The sequence below is a fragment of the Manduca sexta genome, chromosome 28 (assembly GCF_014839805.1).
Source record: "Manduca sexta isolate Smith_Timp_Sample1 chromosome 28, JHU_Msex_v1.0, whole genome shotgun sequence".
Taxonomy (NCBI): domain Eukaryota; kingdom Metazoa; phylum Arthropoda; class Insecta; order Lepidoptera; family Sphingidae; genus Manduca; species Manduca sexta.
The window spans coordinates 9,394,077-9,407,182 of record NC_051142.1 but is presented as its reverse complement, the minus strand read 5'-3'; the positions used below and the strand labels follow the sequence as shown (position 1 = coordinate 9,407,182).

Genomic DNA, 13,106 nt, shown 5'->3' with positions numbered 1-13,106 from the left:
CACACACACACACACACACACACACACACACACACACACACACACACACACACACACACACACACACACACACACACACACACACACACACACACACACACAGACACACACACACACACACACACACACACACACACACACACGCACACACACACACACACACACACACACACACACACACACACACACACACACACACACACACACACACACACACACACACACACACACACACACACACACACACACACACACACACACACACACCTACACATACACGACTTTAGTATTTTTTGTCCTGATGTTCAGTCATCATCTTACTAATATTATAAAGCGTGTGCATGCAATTGTATGTTTATTATTCCTACCAGCAAAAAAATCTAAAATGATTGCGATTAAACTTGGTGTGTAGATAGTTGGAATTACTACTTTTTATCACTATGTTCCCACAGAATCTGGACCTAAATGGGTGAAACTACGGAGGGCAAATTGATTCATAAATTTAAGCAGGTATCGATATCGATAATAACATACATCACTAGTAACACAATGGTAATTAGAAAATGAGAATTTTCATTATTTCTAAGCTACTTTATTTGCGCGATGACTAAACACATGTAATTAATGCTTACCTGACCTCATCCAATGGAAATTTAGCCATGAACATTCTGCTTTTGTGATTTATTCGACTGGCTCGATTTCCACAAATTTCACACGTAACAAACGTTTTTTTGGTGGCAAGTCTTTAAAACGTATTCACTTACACCAACAAAAACACTTTTTGGTATATTTATACTTGTTTGAATAACAAATAATACAAACATAAATCAATAAAACACAAATGTATTCCAAAACGTCAGGAAGTAAACAAACACTAATAATGGCGGATGAGGAATAGAAAGAGGAATCGTACTGAGAGAGAAAGATAGCAGTATCCGCCATTAAATGCCATGTCAATTTCATACAAAATATTTTTTGTTCCTTGTTGCGCTAGGCCGGATGAAATAAAAGCACAGTAGTGTTGCATATCGATAGTCAAGGTAAAAGCAATAGTATCGATTGTCTATAGATAATATTGCCACGTGTCAATACTGTCGATACTATCGATAATATCGATAACTCTCTTTGTGCAATACTATTGATAACAGCGATAATATCGATACTATTGATAGTAATGCATTCAATAGTATCGATGGTATTGATAGTATTGTAAAAAACCATTCGTTTTAATGAAAACCTATCGATAGGGTCGATGGTTTTATAGTATCGATAGCCAGTAATGTTTCGATAGTATTGCTATATCGATATTTTTTGGTAAAAACGAATAGTTTTTGTAATACTATCGATACTATTGACACTATTATATGTATTATAGTCGATAATATCCATATCATCACTGTTATCACTCACTTATATTATCGATTTAGGTTTTTCAACAAAATTGGAAGTACGTCACTATATTTAAATACATAAGAACAGCTAATAATATTTATGCTTTCCCCCCCTTGCCAGAGAGAGAGAAAAAAAAATATATTTATGCTAAACAAAACAACTTTGCTAGATCAAGACTGATCAAGACATCTTGCTGACAAACGTCAAAAAAATTAAAATTTAATGTTCGTTTCAATGGTAGTTCGGTAGTTCAATTAATGTTTTCTGTTTCTTTCTGTTAATTGTTATATCCTAACAATTTCTAATTGTGTTTGGTTGAAATTATTTATTCACGAACCATAGTGATTTTCAAATTAACTTTCATGTTTTCAAATAAAATACCAATGTTCATTTTCTACAACCTCGTAGTGTAATTTTTTGAATGTTCTTCTGTTGATGTTATATGTTCTTGTTCCTAATAAATGATGGATATGCCATCAAGCAATCTTGCAGCACAGCTTCATAAATTGTGTTCACAGTTGTCAGCTGACCCAGGTATAATTCCATTTTTAAAACAATTCTGTCAAGCTAATTTTACTATAAATATTCACTTATGTTTTTTTGGCAATTTTGAGAATTCAAGTCCGAATTTATAAATAACAATGGATATTAAATCTTTCTTATCAAGTTTTTATAAAGGTTTTTTTTTGTATTAAATTTTTGCATTGATTGATTTATCCTTGAAAATTGTAGTTGTGTGTAGAATAGGACTCAATGAAACGCAACATAATTTACCTATTTTTAGATGGTGCATATGAACTGGCAGTATCATATTTATCATCAACTGGAGAGAAAACCCGTACAGGACAGGATGAGAGAATGCTCTGTCAAAAGATTCATTCCAGGCTTGCTGCTATTTCAGCAAGAGATGCTGATAAATTTAATGAATGTTACTCTAAGCTAAAGAATTCTGTGAGTTTGCACTCTTAAAAATATTTATATATTTATACACTGTATATACAGATAAATAAATAGGCAGACAATGCCAGAGGCATTCTGTACCAGTTGACCTTAGGTTGGTGAAGAAATAAAAAAGGTGAAATATTGTTATTAAAAGTATGTATATGTTATAATAAATATAATAATAATAATATATTATATAAAATGGAATAATTTAAATATATAGGCATTACACATATAAGAATAAGATAAATAAATAAATACATAATTTATAATAAATCATGGTGGTGATTCTGCCATTTTATCCAGTAGCAGTTGTCTTGCTCTCATTTTAAATGCTAACTGCAAGGTGGACCTTGTGATTTCGATAGGAAGTGAATACCATTGAAGTACAGATTGAACAGCGAAAGAAGAATGGGTGAAGTCACACCTATGATAATACCTGTATAAATACATATATTATTTAAATTCATAATTAAACCATTAATAACATATATTCAATATTGCAACTACATTTAAAACCTGTCATGTAAGCTAACTGATGTAAGTTCAGTCCACAATAATGGGGACTTGTAGTTTATCAATGTAATTAAAAAAAACTTAAAAAGAAATATGTGGGACTAACATATAAGAAAATATAATATAACAATTAAATAACTTTCATGTTATAATTAACTTTTGTAAACATACCTTTAAATTATTTAGATTATAGTGAATTTCAGTGTTCCTTGATATCTCTGATAATCCCTTTTAATGGTTTAACTGTGTTTTTATTATTTTAGTTTATACTGAAGCAGCGTGTTTCAGTGTTGACACTATTGTTAGCTCTGTCAGAGTTATCACATCCTTTGGAACCCACACAGCAGTTGTTTCCTATACCACATCTAGCCACTATTGTAAGTATTAGTTATTATAATCATTATGTGTCCCAAATTGCAATTGAAATTGCATACTGTCATTTTGTTTAAGAAATCAAGTACCGGTTTGTCTGGTGCCACATCAAGTGCAAGCAAAAGTACAATAGGCTCAGTAAGCTGGAACACTAATAAACAAGGGTCTAATCAAAGCCTACAATCAAACAGCAATATGGCGATTGCTTTGCATTCCACTGGTGAGAATTAGTTATCCAATCTTAAGAATAATTTTATGTTACATACATAACTTAATATTTACTAGTCTGCAGCAGATGCAGCAGAAAGTGCAATATATGAATAGTAACAAATTTTATTTTTGACCATTGTGTAGCAACTGTGGTAGATATGGAGGGAAATATGTGTTATTTATTTGAAACAATCAGTCTGTTAAAGCTGTGGCCGCACACTGACTACTCTAATTACGGAATGTTACCCTTAGGAAAACCTGAAATCAATACCAAAACACGCAATGCACTGTGTCTGTGTCAGGTACCGCGCTGACTGCCTCGGTGACGTATTTGAAAATGTATACGCCTACCGCTCTGGGTTACCATTCTGGGTTCGAATCCCGAATAATCATTGGGTAAAATAATTGTGACTGGGTTTTTCCATCTTAAATGATTTAGTCGCAGCTCGGAGTCCGGAAGTTGGCGGTGTGATACCCCCATCCTTCGGAAAGGACGTAAATCCGTTGGTCCTGCCCCTAATCTCTCTCTGATCATGTCGGATTGCTGTCTCACCGGTCCGGTATTGCGCACACGCTTGTGCACTATAATATCTTCTGCCTACTTGCTGATCTCCGTTGAGATTGGTCGTTATGACCTTAGAATTATGTATTATGATTTGATTGTGCGCATTCAAATTCAAGATACACACCAATATAGCAAAAGATTATCACTTGTCAAGCATAAATAGTTGTATGTGTGGTATATTAGAGCTAGACTATAGACATGGTAAAGTATAGAGTTAAAATGGTATATTTGATTAAAACAGTTGTGTTTTAGATCGAACGAACGAGCGCAGTTGTGTACGTGACGCAGTGCTGGCGGCGACGGGCGTGCGTGCGCGTGGCGCGGGCGGCGGCTCGCGGCCCATACAAACGCTCTACTCGCGTATCGCACATCTCGGCTTCCTTCACGACAGATTAAAAGAGTTTATCGACCCTTCTTCCGGACTCATGCCGCATGGTAGCATTAAATTATTAGATATATATTATTGCAAATATTTTGTTTTATTTTGTTTCATTATGGAGAACAAGATGACAGTATGAATGTGTTTGTAGGTTTAATGGGTGAAGGACTGGTAGCGGCAATTAGAGACGAACTCACTGAATATTATCGAAGTGTCGCTTTGTTGCAATCTCAGGTCGGTAAATACATATTTACTAGAAAAGTATATTATTATTTTATATTTACGCAGAAATGTACATATGGATGTTCAACAGTCATGCGACGGCGACGGCGGCGGTGCGACGCTGCGACGCGTATGCGTGTGGGCACAAGAACCACTGCATCGGCTCACGTGGCTGGCGAACATAGCACATACCGCGCACCACAAGAAAGGTTGTCTATATGCATTTTAAATCTAGTTACATTAATATTATGAAATTCGCCTTTTGTATGGGAGGAATACAAAGTAGATTTGTTTTTATAATATAATAAATTAATCAAAGTAGCACTATTGTGATCTATGTACTTTTGCCATCTCATAGGGAGTTCATTGATCCGTTTACTAAAAAACTATGGGGGCTAGAATCAATAAACTCTCTGAAGGAACATAAAATTTTCACATGGTTTTTTTTATTGTCCATTAAGCTAAAATTGCTATCTTAAGATAATGATCGTTTTTCTACGACATAACCAAAGAGCATATTGTTTCTCAAAATGATGAGGCATATCGAGTATAGCAAAACAAAACTTTCAGCCTTAATAATAAGTTGATCTCAAATCACAAAATTGTGAAAAATATACTAGTGACTAGTAAAAATGTTCTGGTGCAGGCGGCGAGCTGGCGTCGTGCGTGCACCGGTTCGTGCGGCACGGCGACGAGCACGTGGCGGCGCTGGCGCGGCGGCTGCTCACCGCGCTCACCTACCCGCTGCTGCTCATGCTCACGCGCTGGCTGCTGCACGGTAACGCCGCAACGCGCATCCCACATCACATTCCACACCAATCTCTCGCTTGTGTAGCGTGTTACTTCTCACTCACTCCAAACTTATATGATTTTTTCACTTATTCAGTTATATTTTAAGCAATTTCAAGCATCTATGACGAGAATGAAGTCGAATTTATAGTTTTTATAAACGTCCCTCCCGCAGGTGAAATAGATGACCCGTTCAATGAGTTCTTTATCGAGAGCAGAAGCGGTGTGCCTATAGATAGAATGTGGCATGATAAGTACAGAGTAAGGTAAGCGTACAGTAAGATCATATACATTTCAGATATTTTTCTGTTCTGTTTATTTGTGGGAAGTCTCGACAACCTCAAAGTGGACTGGCACTTCAAGACTTCGCAGAATTAATTTAGACTCGTAATTTTTCGCGAAATGCATATGCGAAATATTTATAAAAATTACATTTATCTATAATACCTATGATAAATAGCTTTGGCTCCGCTCGCGTGTACGTCTATTCCTGAGATAAAAGTAGCACTTCGCATCTAGGGGTAATGTAGCTTCCTAATAGTGAAATAATTTTCAATATACAAAATTTATGTTAAAAACTCACGCCTTTATATAGAAGATAGAATTAAATCTTAATATTTATGATTTTAATTATACACTGTTCACTGATTGGCTATTTTAAGTAATACAGTAGAACCCGTTTAATACGATCACGCTTAATACGATTTCTCGCATAATACGCCATTTTGCATCAGTCCCTGCAACTTGAGACATGTTTTCATACATTCTTTAACGCATAATACGATTCGTCATCCCGTTTAATACGCCCTAACGCCAACACCTATTACCTCTGCGGCAGCGGCCAGCGGACTGACTGAACTACAGCGACCGAACGTGTGCGGGCGGCGGGTTTGCGGGGGACGGGGGACGCGTGGTCAGTTTGTTGTCATTTGATGGTTTAGGCGGGCTACTACCTACGCTTACGCGCTCGTGCTCTGTATTCTTCGTATTGTGTTGTGTGCACATCATTTGTTTGTTACAAAATGACTACAATTAAGCGAAAGGCCTTGTCAATTCAAGAAAAAATTAAGATATTGAATGCTTTTGATAAAAAATCACAAACTAAAAAACTCCAACCATTGATGATAATGTGGCATCGTACGAAATTCAATCAATTGAAGATCTTATTGAGAATGTGAATAACACACAAGAAGAGGCTGAAAGTGATAATAACCAAGAAGATGAGTCAACTCCGATTTTGTCACACGCCCAGGCATTATCAGCAGTTAATTATTTAAGACGCTATGTAACTTCTTTGAATCAATGCGAAGACGCACTACAAAAGTTAAATTACGTTAAAACTTGTAATTGCTAATGCCTCAAAATCTTTTTGTCAAACTAAAATAAGTGATTATTTTAAATAACGTGATAGATACACGGCATTTTATATAACGTATATAATTTTTAAATGTACAATTAATACCTAATATTAATACATACGTATGTAGTAGGTCCGTTTTTTATTTCCCTATATCCCGCATAATACGCTTTCCCGCTTAAGACGCGTTTTTGGTTGAGTCCCTGTGAAATCGTCTTAAACGGGTTTTACTGTATTAGTTTAGTTTCCAATTTTACTTTGAACTTTAGTATATTCAACAATTAACATTTAACACTATAAGTTACCTACATCAAAAAGTTCAGAAAGCAAAAAGTCCTCTTAAAAATAAAAGTATTACAATACAAAAACATTAACCTTGTTTCGCTTCGAGTCTTGATCTCAAAGTCACGGGACTCCAGAAAATGAAATTTACCAAAAGTCTCGGGACTTTGAGATACGAAATATCCCGACATTAAAACTCCAATTCTGATTATCCTTACCGAATAGCATAAACTATGTATCGAAAGAAAGAATATGGCTAAAAGTTGTTATCGCGTGTCAGGGAGTGGATGGTGCCGTCGTTCATGTCTCGCGAGCAGGCGGCGCAGATCCTGGCGACCGGCAAGAGCGTGGTATTTATGCGCGAGGCGTGCGCTGACGAGCCCGACTCCACCGACCACGCGCATCACCTGCAGGCACTGCTCAAACCGCACACCGGTAAACTTACTACAATAACGTCATTTTCCTCGTCAATTCTTGTTGTTATTTTTGTGGTTGTTGTTTTAAACAGTTTTATCAGGGATATCCGTAGTGATATCGTTAAATTTTGTATTGATTCTGTTCTCTGAAGAACTACAAGATTTTCAAATCCTCAAAACAAACTGTTTTCAATGATATTTTATAACTTTGGCCTGACACATTATAAACTAGACCAAATCTGGATAAATCAGATTAGAAGCAATCTTGCTACGTATATAATAAATTATTTGGAGTGATTAATACGGTGCGGTAGGTTCGGAAGCGGAAGGCGAGGGCGTGGCGTGGTGGGAGGCGGAGGGGCTTCGCGCGGGTGTGGCGGAGGCGCACGCGGCGGCGTCGCAGCGCCTGCTGGCCGCGCTCACCACGCACCACCACCTGCTCGACCACCTCGCCGCGCACCGCCGGTACCTGCTGCTCGCGCAAGGGGACTTCGTGCATCACCTCATGACCCTGCTGCAGTCAGTATTATCGTTCATTATATTTATACTACTATCAATTTACGCCAGTTGTAAAATAATGACATAAAATAAAAAATAAAATTAGCAATGTCATAGTGTATTGTGTGGTGCGAAGTTTCGTTTTAAAAGTTGGGCGTCTTGTCCCGTTAAAGCTCGGCTCGAAATTTGTTTAACTTTTTTATAATATATATCACAAGTTTTATAAATAACCATAATATGATATGTGCAGGGATGAGCTTAGCAAGCCCGCGACGTCTCTGTACGTGCACAACCTATCGTGCACGCTGGAAGCGGCCGTGCGCGCCACCAATGCGCAGTACGAGCCGCCGCACGTGCTCGCACGCCTGCACGTCAACCTCTACCCCAACTGTACGTTCATTTACTCACTTCATGCTACTGTAAACCTGCACTGTGGCCTTAGATAAGACACTATTTTACAGTCCTCACGTTAAAAGAAAATAAAAAAAAAATATATAGGGCCCTAACACCTAAGTGATTCCCATTGTAAGCCTTAGCACTTTACTATTGGGACCTTAGCCCCTGGTTTAGTTCTTCGTATTTTTGTTTAACGTCAATGCGGTTGGGATTACTAGTAATTTTAATATTTATTCCTGTAGTATATATCTATTATTGTAGTAATTGTGTGTTGATGCGTTAGATAGTGAGTATGCATTGTGGATCAGGCGACGGCCGCGATGACAGCGGTTGGGACGTGTTCGCGCTGCAGTACCGCGTGGACGGGCCGCTGGGCACGCTGTTCCCGGCCACGTGTGCGGCGCGGTACCGCGCGCTCTTCGCGCAGCTGTGGCGCATCAAGCGCATCGAGTACAGCCTGCACGAAGCCTGGCGCGAGCACACCATCCTGCACAAGCGGCTCAAACACATGCCCGGTACACACACAATACAATACTGTATTAAGTTTAAAATTATGGAAATATACCACAAATATTTAGAATTTACAGAGAAGCAAATAAGTGGTTAGTGGGTTGGTTTTCACCATTAGCAAGCGCATGCTGGACCATCCAACAGCTCAATAATTCCAATTTTTCTAGGTTAAATAATACAAATTGTATCGTTTAATGATCGGTCGGTTGTGTTGTAGAGGTGTGGGGTCTGCTGCGGCGCGTGTCGTGCCTGCGCGCGGAGGCGCTGCGGCTGTGCGGCGCGCTGCAGGAGGCGGGCGGCGTGGGCGCCGAGCCCGCCTGGCGCGACCTGCTCGCCGCCGCCGCGCGCCGCCACACGCTCGACAGCCTGCTGCGGCTGCACCACCACGCGCTCGACCGCCACTCCATACACGCTATGATCCATCACTCCACGCAGGTCGACCACTCCGCCACACACGAGACACACCGAATGACATATCGAATGGCCGGGTGTTTGTTTTTACACCACCTGTGACTCCCATCAGTTTGACTGTTCTTCTACTTGTTTTGCACGGTTATTATTTCGACTTGCCCGAAGTTCCATCACCCTTATTAAAAATGAATACTCGGCACTCTTTCAGTATAATTTTTTTTGTATAATAAAGCTACAATGTTTAATATTGTGTACACTAGGAGCTGCAGTCGTACTTGGGAAACGTACTGAACGAAACGCTGGCGTTGCGCAGTTTCGAGGCGACGCTGCACGCCGGCATCAACGCCGAACTCGACCGCCGCGACAACATCGAACAACTCAAACAAGACAGGATCGCACGGGGTAACATTTTACATATATTATTTTATATCTTTTGCTACAAATGAAAAACAAAATCGTTGTCAACTATTTAGTCTCTTATATTTTGATTAATTCTGTAATTTGAAGTCTAAGATTTAGTTTCTTTCAGGTGAATACGCTTTCACGGCATCCGAAGAGGTTCAAGATAAAGAGAAGCGAAAGAACTTCCACCAATTCTTGGCAAATCGTAAAGCCGATTTAAATGTATGGGCGCGAACATACAGGTTATTATCATTTTAGCAACTTTCAACTATATAATAAATATATACTTAACTTGACGTTAACGTCTATACGATTGTCAGCCTGGCAAGCACCGGCTTATACAAACATACCGGACTTTTGGGTGGTGACTTGGGTTGGGACTTAAGCTCTTGCTGTCCTTGAAAATTAACTAGTAACTGTGGTCTTGTGGAGTGTAAGAGTTTCAAGAACTCGTTTTTACGACGAACAGGCAGAGCGATATCGTCCACTGGGAATATCAGAAATATATTTTTTTATTATCACGATTGGAATATTGTGAATGTTTTATTCTTTATAATTTTAAAGGCGGCTTAAAATCAATTTTATAGTCTATTAAAACGTTGAATTATTTGGTACAGAGGTCACGTGACAACACTGATCCTGAAACTGGCTCTGCATGCGGAGGTGTCACTGCAGACGCTCGCGTTCCGACTCGACTACAGCGACTTCTACAAGCGCGGCGATGCCAAGCTGCATGAACCGCTCACCTACCAACACAAGCGGCTTAGCGAGATCGGACTCAACTTGGCCAAGGTCTCATATAAATTATAAATAATCTATACGAATAAAGCTGAAGAGTTTGTTGTTTGTAAGAACACCTTAATCTCAGAAACTACTGGTTCGAATTGAAAAAATGTTTTAATGTAATATAGGCTAAAAAAACGTCACGCTACGACCAATAGGAGCGGAGCATCTGTGAAAAATGTTCCGTTGCGACATTCTACTACATACATTTATTCATATCACATACCTTCTGTATACTATCATGTATTTTCCTTTTAAAATGTTCTTAAAAATATATTATAAAACAACGTCCCCCGCCGCATCTGTCTACCTGTCTGAACCAATGGTCTGAACGCGATAAACTCAGAAATAACCAAAGGATTTCGATGAAGTTTGGTATGAATAATCTAAGACCCTGTGAAGGACATAAGCCTCTTTCTTTCCTGGGAAGTATATAGCGGGACTTTTATTCCGGAAAACTCGTTTACGCGGGCGAAGCCGTAATTAAAAGCTAGTATTAGGTATATAGAAACTGTAACGGATAGAGCGTCCCGAGTTAACGTGCGATTGAAGCCATAATACATATTATGTTATGACGTTTCTTTTGTATGAAAAAATACAAAGTTGATTTTAATCCAACTGTAATGGAATTTGTTCCTTTTTGTGTGTGAGTGTTTTTCTGATTGAAAATGAGATGTCGCCGCTGTGACGAATTCTCTTAGAGTAGAAGTGGCACTAGGGCGCGTAAATTTGAAGTTCCATTTTATTGATATTTATATTGTTCGAAACTAACACTTTTATTCTACATGCACGGGTCAAGTCTTATTACAATTTTTCATTTTCTAGAAGCTAAGTATGTGGTTTTACATAGTAACGTAATCATAATGACCATGTTTATACGTTAGAACGTTCTGCTTGTACTTGCGTTAACACTTGAGAGTAACGTTCGCAAATAATATTAGCCTTTTTTTTCTTAGCATTAAAAAATATTTTTTTTATATACTAAGAAAAAAAAATTGTCCACTAAAAATTAAATTAAATAAATAACATAATAATATGTAAAAGTCAACATTGGTTAAATCTACTTGACTAATTTAAAAAAAAATACATTTTTAAGCCATCTTTGATATCTGGTCACGCTGCAAAATATAAAATAAAATAAAAGGTATAACAGTACCTTAATAAAATATAAACTTAACATTTCTTTTTATTAAATTCTACTAAACAAACATATCTTTATGAAAGCTGTCGAGGTAGCATGATAGCAAAATTAGTCCATACTATTTTCACGCATCCAGTTCTCTATTATGTTAATATAGAAGGCGGTATTGTGTGAGCGAGAGATTAGCGCCGCTATTTTAGATTAATTTTCTTTATTGGATCAACTTATATAGTTAATGGCACCGAACAAAACATTAATTATTTATATAATTCCACATTAATTAATGTTTTTAGTTGTCCCACTTCCAAGGCGACTCGATGATGTTTTTGTACTTAGTAATAAATAATTAAGTATGTGTCATCGATATATATGATGTACTACGTACTAGATTTGTTCGTTCAGAACATTCACTCTATTCAACTGAATTGAACTGCAATCCATTCAAACTGACATAAGTATGGTTAATATTGACATCTTGTAGTTGTGTACGGAGTGGCGCTCATGATATAAGAACTCGAGTCTTAGTGTAAACCTGTGGATGTTCGTGTCTATAGAATATAATATGTCAATGGTGTGTGTAGTGTGTACGTCAGTGATGTTATCAACCAATAATTATCAATATCCATTGCTATTAGCTTGTATAAAAATACTTAAGAATGGATGGGTAAATGGTGTAAATTTTTTATTCGTTTTTCAAAATGCTGTATTTATTTACCCTTAGGTAGAGTTATGATACGAAAAATATTAGGGGCGTCATTTTTTTGTTGTCATATGTTAATAATATAAGGATGTACATATTATATTGCAAAAACTATAAATAGTAATAAAAATATGTTGTTTTCTTTAAAGGTCAATGTTTTTTTTTTCAGAATAAGCTGATAGAGCGCTCTAAAAAGAAATGATAAGTGATATCCGCGGAGCTCAAGACTCGTCCGTGCAAGTCGCGGCGTGGCCTCGTACCAGCTACATGAACACAACTCCCGCGCAGACAAAAATAAGTTCGTATTAAAGTACAATTGTATAGTACGCTCTAAGGATAGCACAAAGAATAATTAATTTTCGTCTTTAATTCACAATCAACCAAATCATCACAGTTATTTAATGCTCTATCATTAATTTTTCAAATATTATTAATGTTCGAGAATAGTTTTATTGCCACAAGACATTTAGCATTCCAAATGGTTTTAACTATTAATTGTATAAAGCTCTCTATTAGTGCCATGAGACCTACTGATTTGATTTTTACATGAATACATTTTTTTTTATATTTATGTTGTATTGATTTTACTTTACTAACATCAAATATATGCCGCGTAACGTGCACGGCTCGCTCGCCATTAGTGCGTTTGTACTGCAATTATTATTGTCCGCTCGCTTTTATACTTAACGTCTCACATAGGACAAACTGGTATCTTATGCCGATTATAAGTGTTGGTCTAACTTAGGCTAAGACGAGCGTAGGCAAATTAATATAAGGCAAGTGCCACCCCCCAGAAGTTTGGCAAGTTGAAAAACCAAAGCAA

At 37.6% G+C, this 13,106-nt stretch overlaps 1 protein-coding gene across 2 annotated transcripts; it reads left to right on the top strand.

The window, feature by feature from the left end:
* The first annotated feature begins 1,564 nt into the window (after positions 1-1,564).
* Positions 1,565-12,854, top strand: LOC115445108 (gamma-tubulin complex component 3). 2 transcript variants are annotated; one of them, XM_030171207.2, is made up of 18 exons: positions 1,565-1,926; positions 2,177-2,343; positions 3,114-3,227; positions 3,301-3,442; positions 4,250-4,432; positions 4,528-4,610; positions 4,690-4,807; positions 5,245-5,376; positions 5,563-5,653; positions 7,307-7,461; positions 7,757-7,961; positions 8,191-8,330; positions 8,645-8,851; positions 9,064-9,281; positions 9,518-9,659; positions 9,787-9,901; positions 10,277-10,451; positions 12,453-12,854. In XM_030171207.2, the coding sequence occupies exons 1-18, from the start codon at positions 1,854-1,856 to the stop codon at positions 12,483-12,485; spliced, it is 2,493 nt and encodes an 830-aa protein (XP_030027067.2). In that variant the 5' UTR covers positions 1,565-1,853; the 3' UTR covers positions 12,486-12,854. The 2 variants fall into 2 exon arrangements, with proteins under 2 accessions (XP_030027067.2, XP_030027068.2); XM_030171208.2 differs by lacking the exon at positions 1,565-1,926 and adding an exon at positions 1,955-2,070.
* The last annotated feature ends 252 nt before the right edge of the window (positions 12,855-13,106 follow it).

Excerpts from the sequence above, each read along its gene's own strand:
- LOC115445108 (XM_030171207.2), top strand. The coding sequence starts at position 1,854 with ATGATGGATATGCCATCAAGCAATCTTGCAGCACAGCTTCATAAATTG. Across the intron at positions 5,654-7,306 it reads CATGATAAGTACAGAGTAAG|GGAGTGGATGGTGCCGTCGT; the intron begins GTAAGCGTACAG and ends ATCGCGTGTCAG. Across the intron at positions 8,852-9,063 it reads GCGGCTCAAACACATGCCCG|AGGTGTGGGGTCTGCTGCGG; the intron begins GTACACACACAA and ends GTTGTGTTGTAG.